At 30.5% G+C, this 15174-nt stretch overlaps 1 protein-coding gene across 1 annotated transcript in view; it reads left to right on the plus strand.

Moving 5' to 3' along the window:
• The first annotated feature begins 344 nt into the window (after positions 1-344).
• Positions 345-15174, plus strand: part of SLO2 (slowpoke 2) — a 197198-nt gene continuing 182368 nt past the window's right edge. Inside the window, exon 1 of the mRNA XM_077443774.1 lies at positions 345-731. Coding sequence (XP_077299900.1) covers positions 559-731 — 173 coding nt within the window. The 5' untranslated portion in view covers positions 345-558. The remainder of the gene's footprint in view (positions 732-15174) is intronic.

A 15174-nucleotide genomic window follows, 5' to 3' on the forward strand; every position in this document is an offset into this window, starting at 1 on the left:
GAGAAATGGGTCAAAGTTTCAATGAAAATCAGATAAACTGGCAAACTATAATCATGGTCTGGTCAGCAGCACCGGGCAGGGATTGAACCCGTTACCACTAGGTTTGAAAGCCTTACGTGCTAAGCACTAATCTATGCTGTGAGTTAAACATTTGAAATTTAAATTGCAACTTTAAGTGTATTGATATCTCTTTGCGGAAAGTTTGCATCCTTTACGTGAAAACCTGACATAGGGGTTTTTGATTTTATTTTTTTGATTTTAACTGTGAAGCGATCGTTTGATTGACAACAACTACATGTACATATATTGTTATTTGTGATTTTAAAATGTGCGCGTCGCGATAGCGTCAAGCGTTGACGTAAGGTTTGCGTGAGTGTGAAATGTGAATTTTGGGTTAAGATGTGATGAGGCAGTGGTGTGACGCGATGAGCGAGTTGACAGCAGTGTATAGGCCGGTGCGCGCTATGTAGTGTGCGTCGCGTGTGTGCGTGCGGTGCGTGTGTGTGTCGCACATCACGCATCACGCATCACGCATCACGCATTCACGCACCGCGCAGGATGCGAGGAGGTCGCGCTACCGCCACGTGCAGCTACGAGATGCTGCCTGACGGACCGCAAGCGAAGGTCAACTTCGACGCTGGCAGTGTGCGTCGCTCCACGCGCAGGCCCAGGCCTCGCTCCATGAGCGCGTGGAGTGACATCTCCAGGTCCAGCTTCAAACTTGAGGAGAGGTACACACATTTGACTATTGTTCAATTCAAACTACCACATTTACCCAAAGGCTCGGTAAGGGCCGGCTACTCCATCGCAAAACTGATCTAACATTTTAAGTGTATATACATCGATACTAAACCCCCGCGACTAAGAGGCTTCAACACTCGGGAGGTTGAACATTCTCCCGAGGTAGGAATCCTTCTGGGCTGTCATGTACTTTTTAGTCTTTTTCAGGTGGCGATCCTTTTTTATTAAAGGCGAGTGATTGAAGGCATTTTTAATGTGTAAAAAATATATCAACTATTACTCAAATATCTAAACCTGAAAACTATCAATAACCTAGATAGGCCATCACGCTCTAAGACCTGGCTTGGCATGCATACAAACAAAGTGCATGCCTTAGCTTTTTGCGTTCCTTCCTTTTATTTTCACCACTTCCCCGCTAGTTAAACCCCCAACACCCCTCAGTTAGTGGCTACCAAATCTCCAACGAAATTTGTATGTAATGGCATATCTAGGTTATTCTACATCTATGCGGATAAATGATTTTTTTCCGTTTGAAATCAAATGTAATAATTATATATTTTTATAAACACAAACAGAGCCGTATTAAGCGGGGCTAAGAGGGTGGCGGCGCAGAGTGTCAAAATTAAAGGCAGCCAAAAGCATCAAAATTGAATGCGACAATTTCCCAATTTTTAGGTCAAATAATAATTTTTTTTATGAAGGATTTGGAATTGGAAGAACTGAAGTCGCAACCGAAGTTGGAATTGAAATTGGAACTGAGTTTTTTTTTGAAGCCACACATACTTCAGTACTTATTTATATTATTTATTTATATTCAATACTTATACACATATTCAGTATTTATTTAAAGTTTGAACTATTGTACCATTACAGGAATTCCTAATTTTTTGAAAAATTTTTGAGCCATACATACTTTCAGTACTTATTTATATTATTTATTTATATTCAATACTTATACACATATTCAGTATTTATTTAAAGTTTGAACTATTGTACCATTACAGGAATTCCTAATGCGCCACAATGGTCAAAAATATAACCGAAATGAAACAAAATAATAACTAAAGAAATTAGACATGACAAAAACAAAACATATGTATATACACAAACGACACATTTAACACAATCATAAAAATAATAAGCTATATAATAGCGGATAATAATAATTATAATTATAGATTATAAAAAAACAACAAATAAGGGAATGTCTTATAAAAGAAAAATAAATATAAACATATGTATGTATATATACAGACAAAAATACATACATTGATTCATAATGTTTTTTTTTATTTATGATTTTTATTATTTTTTTATGATGTTTTTTTTTATTATTTGTATTATAATCACATTGACGCTTTGGGGCAACCTGTCAAGTCTCTGTGGTATTGATTTTTTTTTTAAATAAAATAAAATAATCATAAAAAAACAATAGCAATTAATAAAAGCAGATAACGTAAGGAATGTCTTGCACCTACAGCCAATTCCAATAAATAAGAACCAACTGCAAATACAAAACATCTCTGTGAGGCTCAAATAGAAGAGACTAAATCAAAATTCTTGAAAGCAATGATGAGCGCAGACTACCAGACAAATAGGTTAGAATAATATCCGACAAATTACGCTCACTTAGGTGGAAAATATCACATTCAGACTCAGCAGCAGCGACTTCATTAAGAAGTCGAATAGTTCTTGGAATAGGAGCCATTCGAAAAAGAACTGTACGAGCAGGAGGTACAACCATCAAATGATGATGTCTACCACGTACATAATTATTAGGGACATAAAGACCCAACCGTTCCAGCAACAACGTGCATGACGTATTACCACGTAGTAGCTGGAGAACAAAAATAATTAATGAGAAGTTTCTCCGAAGTGCAAGGGAAATATACCCAGGCATGCCCAAAAGGAAAGGAGTAGGGTAGAGATATGGTTAATACCCATATTCTTTCCTATATAGGAAACGAAGAAATGCTTTTTGCACTTTATTAATCATCATAGAGTAGTTTGCTTCATGCGGATTCCACACAATCGTATTAAAATATTATTATATCACATTATATATAAATTAATATGTATACTAGTTAAGGTTTACATTTAATTTCTCCTGAGTATGTTTACTTTTCAAATTAGTATGCATATGCTAATAAATATACATACAGGATACGTTTACTGGACGAACGCATTAACATACACATACATACTTTATATGTACATATATATATGCTTAAATGTATATGTATATTGTATACATATTGTTTAAAAGACATTCGTTAAAATCACACGTGCTATTACTGAAAGCACTTGTCGCCCCATAATGGAACCGATTCCGTGAAATAATTTTATGTAAATTTTCACAATTATCTTTAAAGACGAACGGAAATTTCCATTTTTTTTTTTTTGCTAACTGACACGATGTCTAACTATTATAACAATTGACTTTTTATTGTTTTCGGTAACAAAAGAATATATAATTCAAGGCTAATATTTTATGTGGTTGTACGTTTTTAATCTTGATAATAACATTGAAACATTTCGTTTTAAAAAAGTCGCATTTTGCGGTTTAAACAGGGTTCGTTTAACTCGAGCACTTTTAAAATTAATTAACCAAAGTACTTTCTTTTTAATTTTAATTAAAATAAAGTTGTATTCACCTACATCAGCCCTGTTTAAACCTGCGAACCGCAGACATTTACCAACTTTTAAAAAATTAATATTTGTAACTAAAATTGAGCTAAATACTTACAGATTCGCGCATGTCGCTAAAAAAATAAATAAATGGTTTTACTAAAATGTAAAAATATTTACATTTAGACACGAAGAAAAAAATCACCCGCAGTGCAATGTTTTGTTATGAATGTACATAGTATCTAATATACATATATAATTTCGAAAGAGACTGTATGTACATATGTTTGTAAGTATTTTTGGTTGGGAACATAGAAAACAAAACAAAGTTTCTATGACGACGATTCGATATTTTTTTTTCGATTCAAATAAATTTAATAAAAAAACAAATGAATATTTACTATTTTATTAAATACATTTTTAAAGTAATAATAATGAAAATAAAATTTCAACCTTATTTAACACTGGTTGTTTTACCCGGTTTCGCTCAGTATTTGTAATACAAACAGCTTAAACATGGCTAATCTAATAGTAAAAATTTTATTAAATTTATTTGAATAGTTATATTTTATTTAAATTTATTTGAATATTCATTTGTTTTTTTTTATTAAATTTAACGTCACGGATTTTACGAACCAACGATAGTCACAAAGTTACATACATACATACAAAGTCTCTTTCGAAAATATATATTAGATAACCGAGAAATATTACCACAATGACTCGCGTGCTGGCATTGGAAACGTATTACATCATATCGATTAACAGTTCATCGATATAAATAATTGCATTTCGCCCTCATGCGTGACAATTAATTCAATAGAGCTCCTTGTAATAATGGAACGGCAGATAACAAAGGAAGAATCCCCTTTGATTTTGATTAACGCCATCCTCCCCGAAACTCGAATGGAGACCGAGTGTGTGTCACCTCTGGATTTAGTGACGTAATGTTTGAGAAGCTGCGTGTGTGTTGAGATATTCGTCTTGTTTAGCGTGTGCGCAATTTCGCCAGGAGCGTGAAATTTACGACTTTGCAAGGTCACACCGATATAAAGAGTGTATCGGTTGACGAGCTCGTTGGATCTGCGACAGTGTCGGCTATAACGATCGGTATTTTGGTGGAATTGCTCGCAATCTGAACAGTCTGCAGGAGTGAAATTTCGGAGAGATTGAAAATATTTGCTTGTGTTTGCGGACAAAAACATACATATGTATGTACATTGGTCAGTTATTCAATATAACTTTCAATTAAATGACCAGTGAATATGTGTACAAATTTGTCAGTTAATTTATCAGTTTGATCGGTAAATACTTTTAAATTAAATCAGTAACTAGTTATATTCGAATTTGGTCAATAAATGCTAAATAAATTAATCAAGTAACTTATTAACAATTAGATAGTCACTAGCGTTTCATTGTCGTAAGAAATAATTCCATTAGTGAAAAAAATCATTTCACTGGCGTAATAGCACAATAGAACGTCAAAATTCAAACCACAATCCAACTATGAAAATAAATTGACGACTATTTTAAAATACTGACTCATTAATACACATACCATTTATTATTTCATTGATAATTTATTTGAGAGATCGGTCATAAATTTTAAGAACTGGTAAATTATTTGAACAACTGAACAAAAACTACTGATCAATTATAATACAATGTATGCACAAGGCCTTGTAGTTTCTGGCAAAATTTGATTGTACTTAAGTGAATTATTTATTGTTACTGTTTATTTAACGAAAGGATTTATGATTGATTTACTAAAAATAAACTATTTGGTTGGTAACTTTGTTTGATTTGTTCAGTAAGTTATATTATCGGTCACTGACTGCTCGATTATTGTCTGTTTGTCAAAAAAATACTTAAAGCAATAAGTATTCTTTACTAACAGTTTTTATCTATGTATATATGTATATGTACATATGTACAAATGAGTCATTATTTTTGAAAGAGGTGAAAGTTCAATTTTCAGTTCCAAAAAACTATTTCAGTTTGACAAATTGTTATCATTACTTTTAATTTGATATGTTCAGAATTTCGGAAAATCAGAATAAACTTATAACAGGCCACCAGTACTTTTAAATATTATAAAACGCAAAATATAATAGTTAATATTTTGCGAGATATTTCTCGAAAAGAATAAAAGTGGACTTTTTTCACTTTCAAAAATAACGGCTCATATATAGTGCACTATTATCACAAAATTTTCCTTTAAAGCTACTGGCCATTTATTGAAAAGACGTTGACCATTTGAAATGATGTATGTATGCCCCTGATTTTTTTATTTTAAACCAATCTAACTGAATTATATTTATAATAAACCTTCAAGTTTTCGCATTAGTTAAGTTTATACCGAGAAATTTTGTCAATACCAATAATTTAACATAAAATTATCGACTCTCAGTTTATTTACTTTGAGGTTTGTTTGGCAACTCAGGTAATATTATTATGTTTTCGACGAGAAAATAATAATTGAAACGAGCAAAAAAGACATTACAGTGTTTAAGGAAAATTTATGCGTTCGGAGAAAATTACTCTCGAGTATTAAACGAGCTTAACTAATGTTTATTTCATGTGGAATCTCTAACGAAGAAAAGGTTATCCTCTCTAAGAATATCCTCTCTATAGTACCCTTAAGAAAAGCTATTCGTTTACAGTTCGACTTTTTTTTCTGACTTTCTAGAATAGTTTCCATTATCTTGCAGATCCATAAACATGCAGCTCAACATCAAAGTCTTTTCATTTAAATGGGATTTAAATTTATACAATTTACGGTGGCATTTTTTTCATATACTATTTGACTTTTTTATATTTGAATCAGAGTGATATTCAAACACAAAGATACGGAATTTATACAAATGGAATTGTTACAAAGTGTACCGGCGAAGGAAATTGAATAATACGGTGCCTAGCTGGGAAATCCCGAGCAAAATACATTTTAAAATTGAATTAATGAATACAATTTGTTGAAATTTACGTTACGACTCGATTCTATTAGGTGCAATGTCACCAGACATACATACATACATACAATGTACGTATTTACATATATGTATCTGCTATTTAAATTATTATTTTTTTATAGTGAAAATGTTGATTTAATTAAATGAAGTACATATTCACCAATTATTATATGAAGCCTTTAATAATTTCATATACATATGTATTTAATTTACGAAGTTTATTGAGATTTTTTATTTTGTATATCAACATATGAGCCGTTATATTTGAAAGTGGCGAAAGTCCAATTTTCATTTCCAAAACACTATTTCTGTTTGACTTAACAACATTTTATCACTTCTTTTAATTCGATATGTCCAGATTATTGGATATTGTTAAACACAAAAAATTATATTTAATGTTTTGAGAGATATTTCTCGAAATGCAGATAAATGAACTTATGCCACTTTCAATTATAACGACTCATATGATAAAGTTTCTTTTTTTTCCATGTTTCGATTTTTAATATACTATTTCAAGATACTAAATCAGTGCTAAGTAATACGCATAGATGGGTTTTGAAAATTGCTCGGAGGATCAAAGGCTCCCATGAAAAGCTCCCGGGCGACGCCGGGCACGCATATGATTTTTTGCTACGCAATTCCAGTTTTCAATTAACAGCAACTTACATAGATCATAGGCGAGCATTGGAAGAGGTTGGAGACTTTTGAAGATTTTTTCTCAAGTTTCATCCACCCTAATAATGCCAAACGAATCCAGTATATGCCGACGGATTATATGTATATAGATTATACAACACAGCTTCATTACATTGATACTTTCACTACCAAACTTGGTATAGTACACTAATTTAGAATCAAGAAGTTCCAACATAAAGAAAATATTTTTTGTTTTTCAACTTTCGGCTACTATATAATGTTTATAAAATAATATATCAGGTTATTAATATACTACGAATATGGTTGAAAACTATAAATGAAAAAATAAATACAACCGGGAAAGTCTTCCATATACAGTATGTATGTATGTACATATATGTATATGTATATAGATAGTAAGTGGTAATAGTTTATCTCTCGATATTGTTTTGGCACATTTTCAACTGAAAGCGAATATCCCATCTATGGTTAGATTTATTTTTCGCAAAAATAATTCTGTGGCACGAAAGCCTTTTTGAAATAGAATATCGCGGAATTTATGTTCCGTTTACCCTTGTCAGTTGCCTTGTATGAAACCGCGGTATCGCGTTTCGCCAAAAATCTCAGAATGCCATAACTTTGAAAACACGAGAACCAAAAAGCATGTGAAAGAAACCCCTTTGTAGAAGCAACTGGTACGATCACTCGCCAAAGCGGTGAAAGATCAGAATTGGCAACAAGACCTGACGATGTAAACTTGGAAAAGAACTTGTTATTTGTTTAATTATTAATTAGTATGTAAGTCTTATATATAAGGATGCTTTACTGTGAATCGCCTTTTACTAATGATTTTCAATATTTTATACATTTATACTATACTTGTGAGGAGTCTCGGTGATTACAGCTAGATGTCTTTACCCATCAGGTGTAAAAACTATTGGCTTTAGATCAGGAGTTCTTAGCCTTATTGCGGTGCATTTGAGATTTAGGAGAATATTGATAGGTGTAGGCGGGATTTTTAAAAAGCAAGATTTAAGTAGTACATATTTATTTGTTTGATCATTGTTCTCTGGACAGCTTTACATATGTGTTACAGTCATTGTATTATTATAAATCAGAAGATTAAATATGTATTCACTGTCCGTTCGATTTTGAGATTATGTCATTTTGAACATCCGAAATCCCTTCTTCAATTTTTGATATTTTTTCATGAAGAATTGCCACTATGGATTTAGCATTTTCAGTAACGTCTGCGTGTATATTAAATGGATTTATAGAAAATGTAGCCACTGGTTCGATAGTGAAAAATTGCTGGAATCTTAAAAATTTGCCTCATTTTTGGAAAAAAATTTGCCTTTTCCAGAAGAGTCGATGATCTAACGCTTAGGCCGTCGAATTTAAAGTATTTAGTTAAAAATAAGATACATATATGTATATACGTACAAAATATTATAAAAATCGTATTTTTATATTTTCAATATCACCAAATTTTTCAACTTGTCTGTTTTGACGTCTTGTCGCATTGGTCTTAAAATCCATTTCTGAGATACATATAATACATTTATTTTATAATATACAATAGAAATATTCTTTTTAAGAAAAATTTGAAAAACACTTTTAGGGAAAGATTCAACTGATGGCGAAAAATTCTTCAATAATAATAATAATAACAAAGTGCGCTATTTTAGCGGAAGAAATTCGTAAAAATGGCAATAGAGTCGTTCGCGCCAGAAATTTCCTCACGCTAGAGATATTTTGATTGATGATGAGGTCATAATTTATGTCAAATTTCAAAAGAATAATAAATCTACTGCCCAACCTTCCGTTCGTGCCGAATGACGGTAATGTAAGATAAATATCTCCAAAGGAGATGGAAATATTCCTTTTTCATTTCTGCTTCTTTATTTTTTCATCAGCACATCGTTGCATGATTGACGAACAGATGTTTTTTTATACCTATTTTTAATACCTATTTGTTATGAATTCATTTTTGTATGAAAACAACAATATTTTGATTTCCATCACACATTTTCTTAAAAAAATATATTTTTGAAAATTCAACATACATAATATCAATAATCAACCTTCAAAATTCTAAACTATGATATTACTCGAAGGTATGTTTGTCTAATAAATTTGGAAAATTATTACTGATCCCTTCTGCTTGTTAATTATCTTATATAATTTTTACTGATCCCTTTTGCTTGTTAATTACCTTATATAATCCTTATAAAATTCGCCATAATTCCGCTAAACATACAAACTAATACGACAAATTGAATGAAGTATCACAAATTTCAAAGCATTCTCTAGATTAATTACGCGTATTATAATTAAATCACTACTAATTTATTCAAAATCCCTTTGCTTTATACTGTATTTTAATTAAATTGTATAAATACCATTTCATCGTCGAGCTTCGTATAGGGGAGAGATTTCTCAAGTTCAAAAAACATTAATCGCCAAGGATTCGCACGTCTCAAGGAAATTTGAATTATATGAGTTCAAATAGAACTCGTAACTGGTGTGTAAAAGAAATCATATATATGTACATATAATACATACATGTGTATTTAAAAGTACATATTCGTATTTTTATTGTAGACTCAGTCTGAATCACTTTTGTATTTCAAAATTAGCTATCTCGCAATAAGTATTGGTTTGTGGGAATAATCAGCATTTGAAGATATCATATTTAAGTTCAATGTGAATATTGGAGAAATCACACAAGTGACACTTCTACGCTTTTAGAAAAAAAATCTAAATAAAATACTTCAAATTGAATTACAAAAATATTAAACATATTTGCATATTCTGGGAAAAATTCCGAACTAAGAATTTTTTGATTACTTTGATTACTCCGGCAAATTTTTTTCCAATCTGACGGACACTGGGACCGTTATCTCAATTATATTATATGTTTTATAAGCGGGATATAAATTTTCTGAAATTTGACAAGCATAATATGCACAAGCCACTTACATAAATATCTCCGAGTCCTCGGCGAATCGACTACGCAAAACTCCTTTAAAATTAAGATTAATTTCGCAAGAAAATCTCACTTTATTCGGAAGCTTTTAATCTGTAAAAATTTGCCGGACCTTTCTCTCAAATGAAGCATTTCGTTTTCTTGTTTGCTTTCGTTGAATTGTTTCGTCGTCCTTGATTTATATTTTGATCATGCTAAATGACACTTTTTTCATTATTTGTATCATTTCTGGTGCAATTAAACTTAAATATTGTGTTAGATTGTATAGCATATGTACAATAGGGATGTTTTATATGTAAATAATAATTTTTCATATTGAAAACCATCGAATGAACCGAACCGGTCACGCAATTTGCAAATTGTTCCATAAATATAAATTTTTATTCGTTCTGGTGTCTGATCTAATCTAATGCCATTATAATTACATATAATATATATAGGTACATATGTCATTCATATTCGAATACAAATGAACTGGTAAATCATAACTCTACAAGCGCAAATACACTTTCAACAATGTGCGCCAGTTGTAATATAACAGTTGTGTCTTGACAGTATGATCTTCTTATGAATGCCTTAGAATTCAATAATGCATTAGTATTTGCTAGGAATTACGAATTATGTTAATGAGTATCGTATGACAATAACTGTAATGTGTTTAAAACAAACATGTGACTTTCCAATTCAATTTTCTAGTCGAATTACGTTTTCACGAAAACCTAACCATTCCATCTATACCTGGTAACAACTTATATTTGAAGTGTATTTTAAGTTACAATATATTTTAGGCAGTAAATTAAATAAAATAAAATGATCATATAAATTAAACTTACGTGTGTTAGATGGAATACATTGCAACTAATCAAAATATATTATAACTAAAAATACACCTCAACTATAACGGTATTTGGTGCCAGGTTAGATGGAATATATTCCAACTAGTCAAAATATACACAGTATTCAACTAGAAGATACACTTCAATTGTGACATATATGTATATATATATATATATATATATATATATATATATATATATATATATATATATATATATATATTATTGTAATATCAACCCTTTCCCCGTTTAAACTGCCTATTTTGACATTTTCTGAAAAAAATTTTGAACTAAAAGAAACTCAATATTGTGGAAATTGTGTCTATATTTTTAAATTTATAACCAAGTTGAAACAGAAACGTCAATAGCAGATGTGATTGTATGACATTTGATTATACAATGGAGCTTGTAAATTACAAGGTTGGCCGAACATGGAACGTAACGTAATCTATTCGTAGACAAAACGTAGGACTATTCGTAGGACAAACGCAAAACTAAAACTATTCGTAGGACAAACGCAAAGCACGTAAATAACGGGACTGTCACGGCCAAAGCTAGAAGTATATGGTCACCTTATTTATGTATATCTATATGTACATGCCTCTTATAAAAAACAAACTAAATTCAAACCTAAAATGGCTAGTCAAGATTAAGTCTGTAGTTATATAGATTGATGCTAAGTGTCACCAAGAAAAACGACGATAATATGTGTATATTACATACATACAAACATACATTGAAGTTTTTCCATTTGAATATCCTATTCTGTCACTTGCCAAAAATTGAACACGACCCCACCAACCTTCGAGGTCAACACGAAAACTATAAATACTTGAAAAAAAATCACTCAACCAAATCACACCCAATTAAGCTTTCACTGTAATATAACGTTTACTTTATTAAATTACATATGAAATTGTAGAAATTGCAGTGAAATTGTAAAAATTGAAATAAGTTTTCACATCACTATATCGTGTTTATAAATAGCAAAAGTGATAAATCCAAATCAAAATTATGGTTAACATGCATATATTTATGTAGGTACAATATGTTGCAGTCCAAGTATTCACTCCGTTTCGTTCGTGAACATACTAATTTGTTCATATACGAACTATTGCTATTATCTTCGAATAGACCAATAAACTTTTGGCTGACAATACTGTTGGGCTGACAAAACTTTTGAGGTGTCAAAACATTTTATCAATTCAGCCAAAATGACTTTTGAAAAAAAAATACGATTTTGCTAAGTTGGCACTTTTGTGTTCTAAGCTATAATATGTATTTCATTATGTAAATATTTGCCATGTAAAAATTTCCCACCACGTAATCGAACGCAATAAATGAGGTCAAGCCTTGTACAAAAGACATTTCATTTATCGTATACGAGTGGCAATTGATTCTAGGCACGTAATGTATCGTCGAAATTCGAAATAGTTTTTCCCGAAGTTTGAGTTTTGTGGCCGGAAAAAACTTCGATATTATGAATTTGACTCGTCCGGTTTTAGGGTTGGTTTATGCTATCGATTCGCAAACAAATAACCATGAGCCAGTCCAGACAGCATGTTCACGGTCTGACGGGTGAAAAGAGCTTTTGTGACCTTTTAAGGTCAACCCTTGCCATTAAAAATCACCATCGTATTTTCCTTGAAAACGTTGGAGCAAAGCTGTCGACTAGGCTTTCTCGTGAATTTGAAAATGAAAAAAGCATTTTGATAAAATGTCTTAAATATCTTAGCAATCAGAAGTTCACATGATCTTATGAACTTCTGATAACACCGAGCAACAAAAAAATCACGGTTTTTACTTATCGGAGAGGAAATTAATCAATTTGTTTTCAATTAATCAATTAATCAAATAGTGAATCAAACTTAGTTAAGATTGATTGGTTTTCGCTCCGGTCCTTTTTTTATTGCTCAGTGTATGTAATTGCTCATCTACATTTTGTGTATGCCGGAGAGATTTAAAGAATCATGGTGGTATATATCGTAGTAAGTCCACCATGTCCTTGTATTTCGGTGTTGTAATTAGTCTTATATTTTTATAAAGTGGTGTCAATTTAATATTTTCGAATTTTCTTGGTCTACCCTGACGTAGTTATAAAATCTTTGAATTTAAAATTTGCATCCTCATCCATTAATGCCATATAAAATTTTTATATGGTTCGTTTCTAAAAAAATTCTAAATTTAAAAATCTCATTTCACTGTTGCCAACTTAGCAACTCGAGGACTGCAGTGTGCCAATTTAACGTTAAGAGCTTAGCGCTTAAACTGAACTTGAAAAAGCTGCATATGAAAGAAAACCACAAATTACCACACATTCAACTAAAATAGAAATGAAAAATGGGGTTGAGTCACTTTCAAAATGACCGGGTTATATATGTATATAAATATATTATAATCATGGTTACTACATTATAATCAAGGTTCATTTAAAAAAAATGTATTTTAAACTGTAAAAAATAAGGCGTTAATATGATGTTTTTAAAAATGTTAGGCCCTACAACAATATGTTTCAATGTGAATTTTATAAAACAGTAAAAATAAAATTCCGTAGACATTTTAATCGTTTCGTAAAATCCCAGATTATATGTATAAGCCAGTAACGTGTCAAAAAAAAAGCCTGTATGAAGTTGATTCGCATTTTGCTTCATCGCTACATATGTACATATATATGTATGTACATCTAATATATAATTTCAAATGCGACTTTGTTTGTATGTAAGTTTTGGTTCGTAGAATCCGTGACGTTCAATTTAATAAAACAAATTAATATTCAAATAAATTTAAATAAAATAAAATTATTCAAATAAATTTAAATAAAATAAAATTATTCAAATAAATTTAATATAGTGTTTACTATTAGATTATCCATTTTTAAGTGGTTTACATTGCAAATACCGAGCGAAGCCGGGTAAAACCACTAGTATTATATAAAGCTTATCCAAACAACAATGGAGATGCTTTGGCGTACATACTTTCAAATGAGTTCATCTGAATAATTTCCCGAAAGCTCTGACTTGTTTTCACATGATTTGAGATTAAAAATGTCCGGCGGTGATTTTATTTTCATTCACCTTAAAGAAAAAATAACGTTATGAGATTTTGTTGTTATATATTGAAATTGGTATCTGTTGTTCTATAAACTTTTTACAATGTTAATTTCACGTATTATTTTAATTTATTTTTACATGTACATATTTTGCAGATTTCACTATGGCCTAATTTTAAAATAAAATAGGATCAAATATCTAATATTGTATGTATAATTTCGAAAAAGATTTTGTATGTACATATATATGTATGTAAGGTTTAAAGGTTTGTTGGGAGCATCGAAAACAAATCAAAGTTTCTAAGACGACGACATCGATACCGTCGACTATTTTTTTTTTCGATTCAAATAAATTTAATAAAAATTAATTAATGTTTAAAAAATAATTAATGTTTAATTTAAAAAAATAATGTTTATTATTAGATTGTTTTGCCATGTTTAAGCTATTTATATTACAAATACCGAGTGAAGCTGGTTAAAACCACTAGTAATATATAATTTAACCGAAAATACCATTAATTGTTATTTAATTTTTCTTTACAATAATTATGTTGGCAGTATAGAAGCTGATCGAAATATAAAATAATGATATTAAATTTGTACTTAAATTCGTATTCTTCGTTGAAAATTTTCATGTTTTTCTTAGAAATGAGTTGTATCGAAAAAAAAGGTACCCATACTAAGATCTTGAGTCAGATTTTTAATATTACAAAAGTATCGTATTTGCTGTGTATTCTGAGTAAATAAAATAATAACTATATGTATGTACATACATTGTGTTTTTCGTATTCTATTTTATCTCCCGTTTTCCGAACATTTTCCCCGATGCGGTGATTAATTTCCTTCTTCATATGGAAATTTGACAGTTGCCAATTTATCGCTTATGTATATTAGCATTTATTTTCGATAAAGAAAAGTCGAAAGCGCTCGTCGAGCTTAAATATAAAACCCCTTTATTATTATATTATTATATACTTTATTTTTTTTTCTTCATCTCCTTCGTCGTTTCCTCGTGCGCGATGATCGCGATCATCATTCAGAGGGTTGCCTGCATACTAATTCTTTTTGTATTCATCTATTGTACGGAAAAATAAAACTTTTTTGTTGTTCACTCGTGAGAAACATTTAAATCGATAAAATGAAAACTCCAAACTCCAGCAATATATAATTTCGTGACTTTTCAAAAGACTCAACTAGTAGACAACACATAATCCACATTGATACGAAAATTAACACTAATAAAAAGTTTTTTTAACCATAATATTTTTATGATTTTTTTATAGTTCCGGAATTTTGTGTTTTCTCACTTAATTTAGAGCAGTCTAA

This window comes from Arctopsyche grandis, chromosome 2 (genome assembly GCF_051622035.1).
Source record: "Arctopsyche grandis isolate Sample6627 chromosome 2, ASM5162203v2, whole genome shotgun sequence".
Classification (NCBI taxonomy): domain Eukaryota; kingdom Metazoa; phylum Arthropoda; class Insecta; order Trichoptera; family Hydropsychidae; genus Arctopsyche; species Arctopsyche grandis.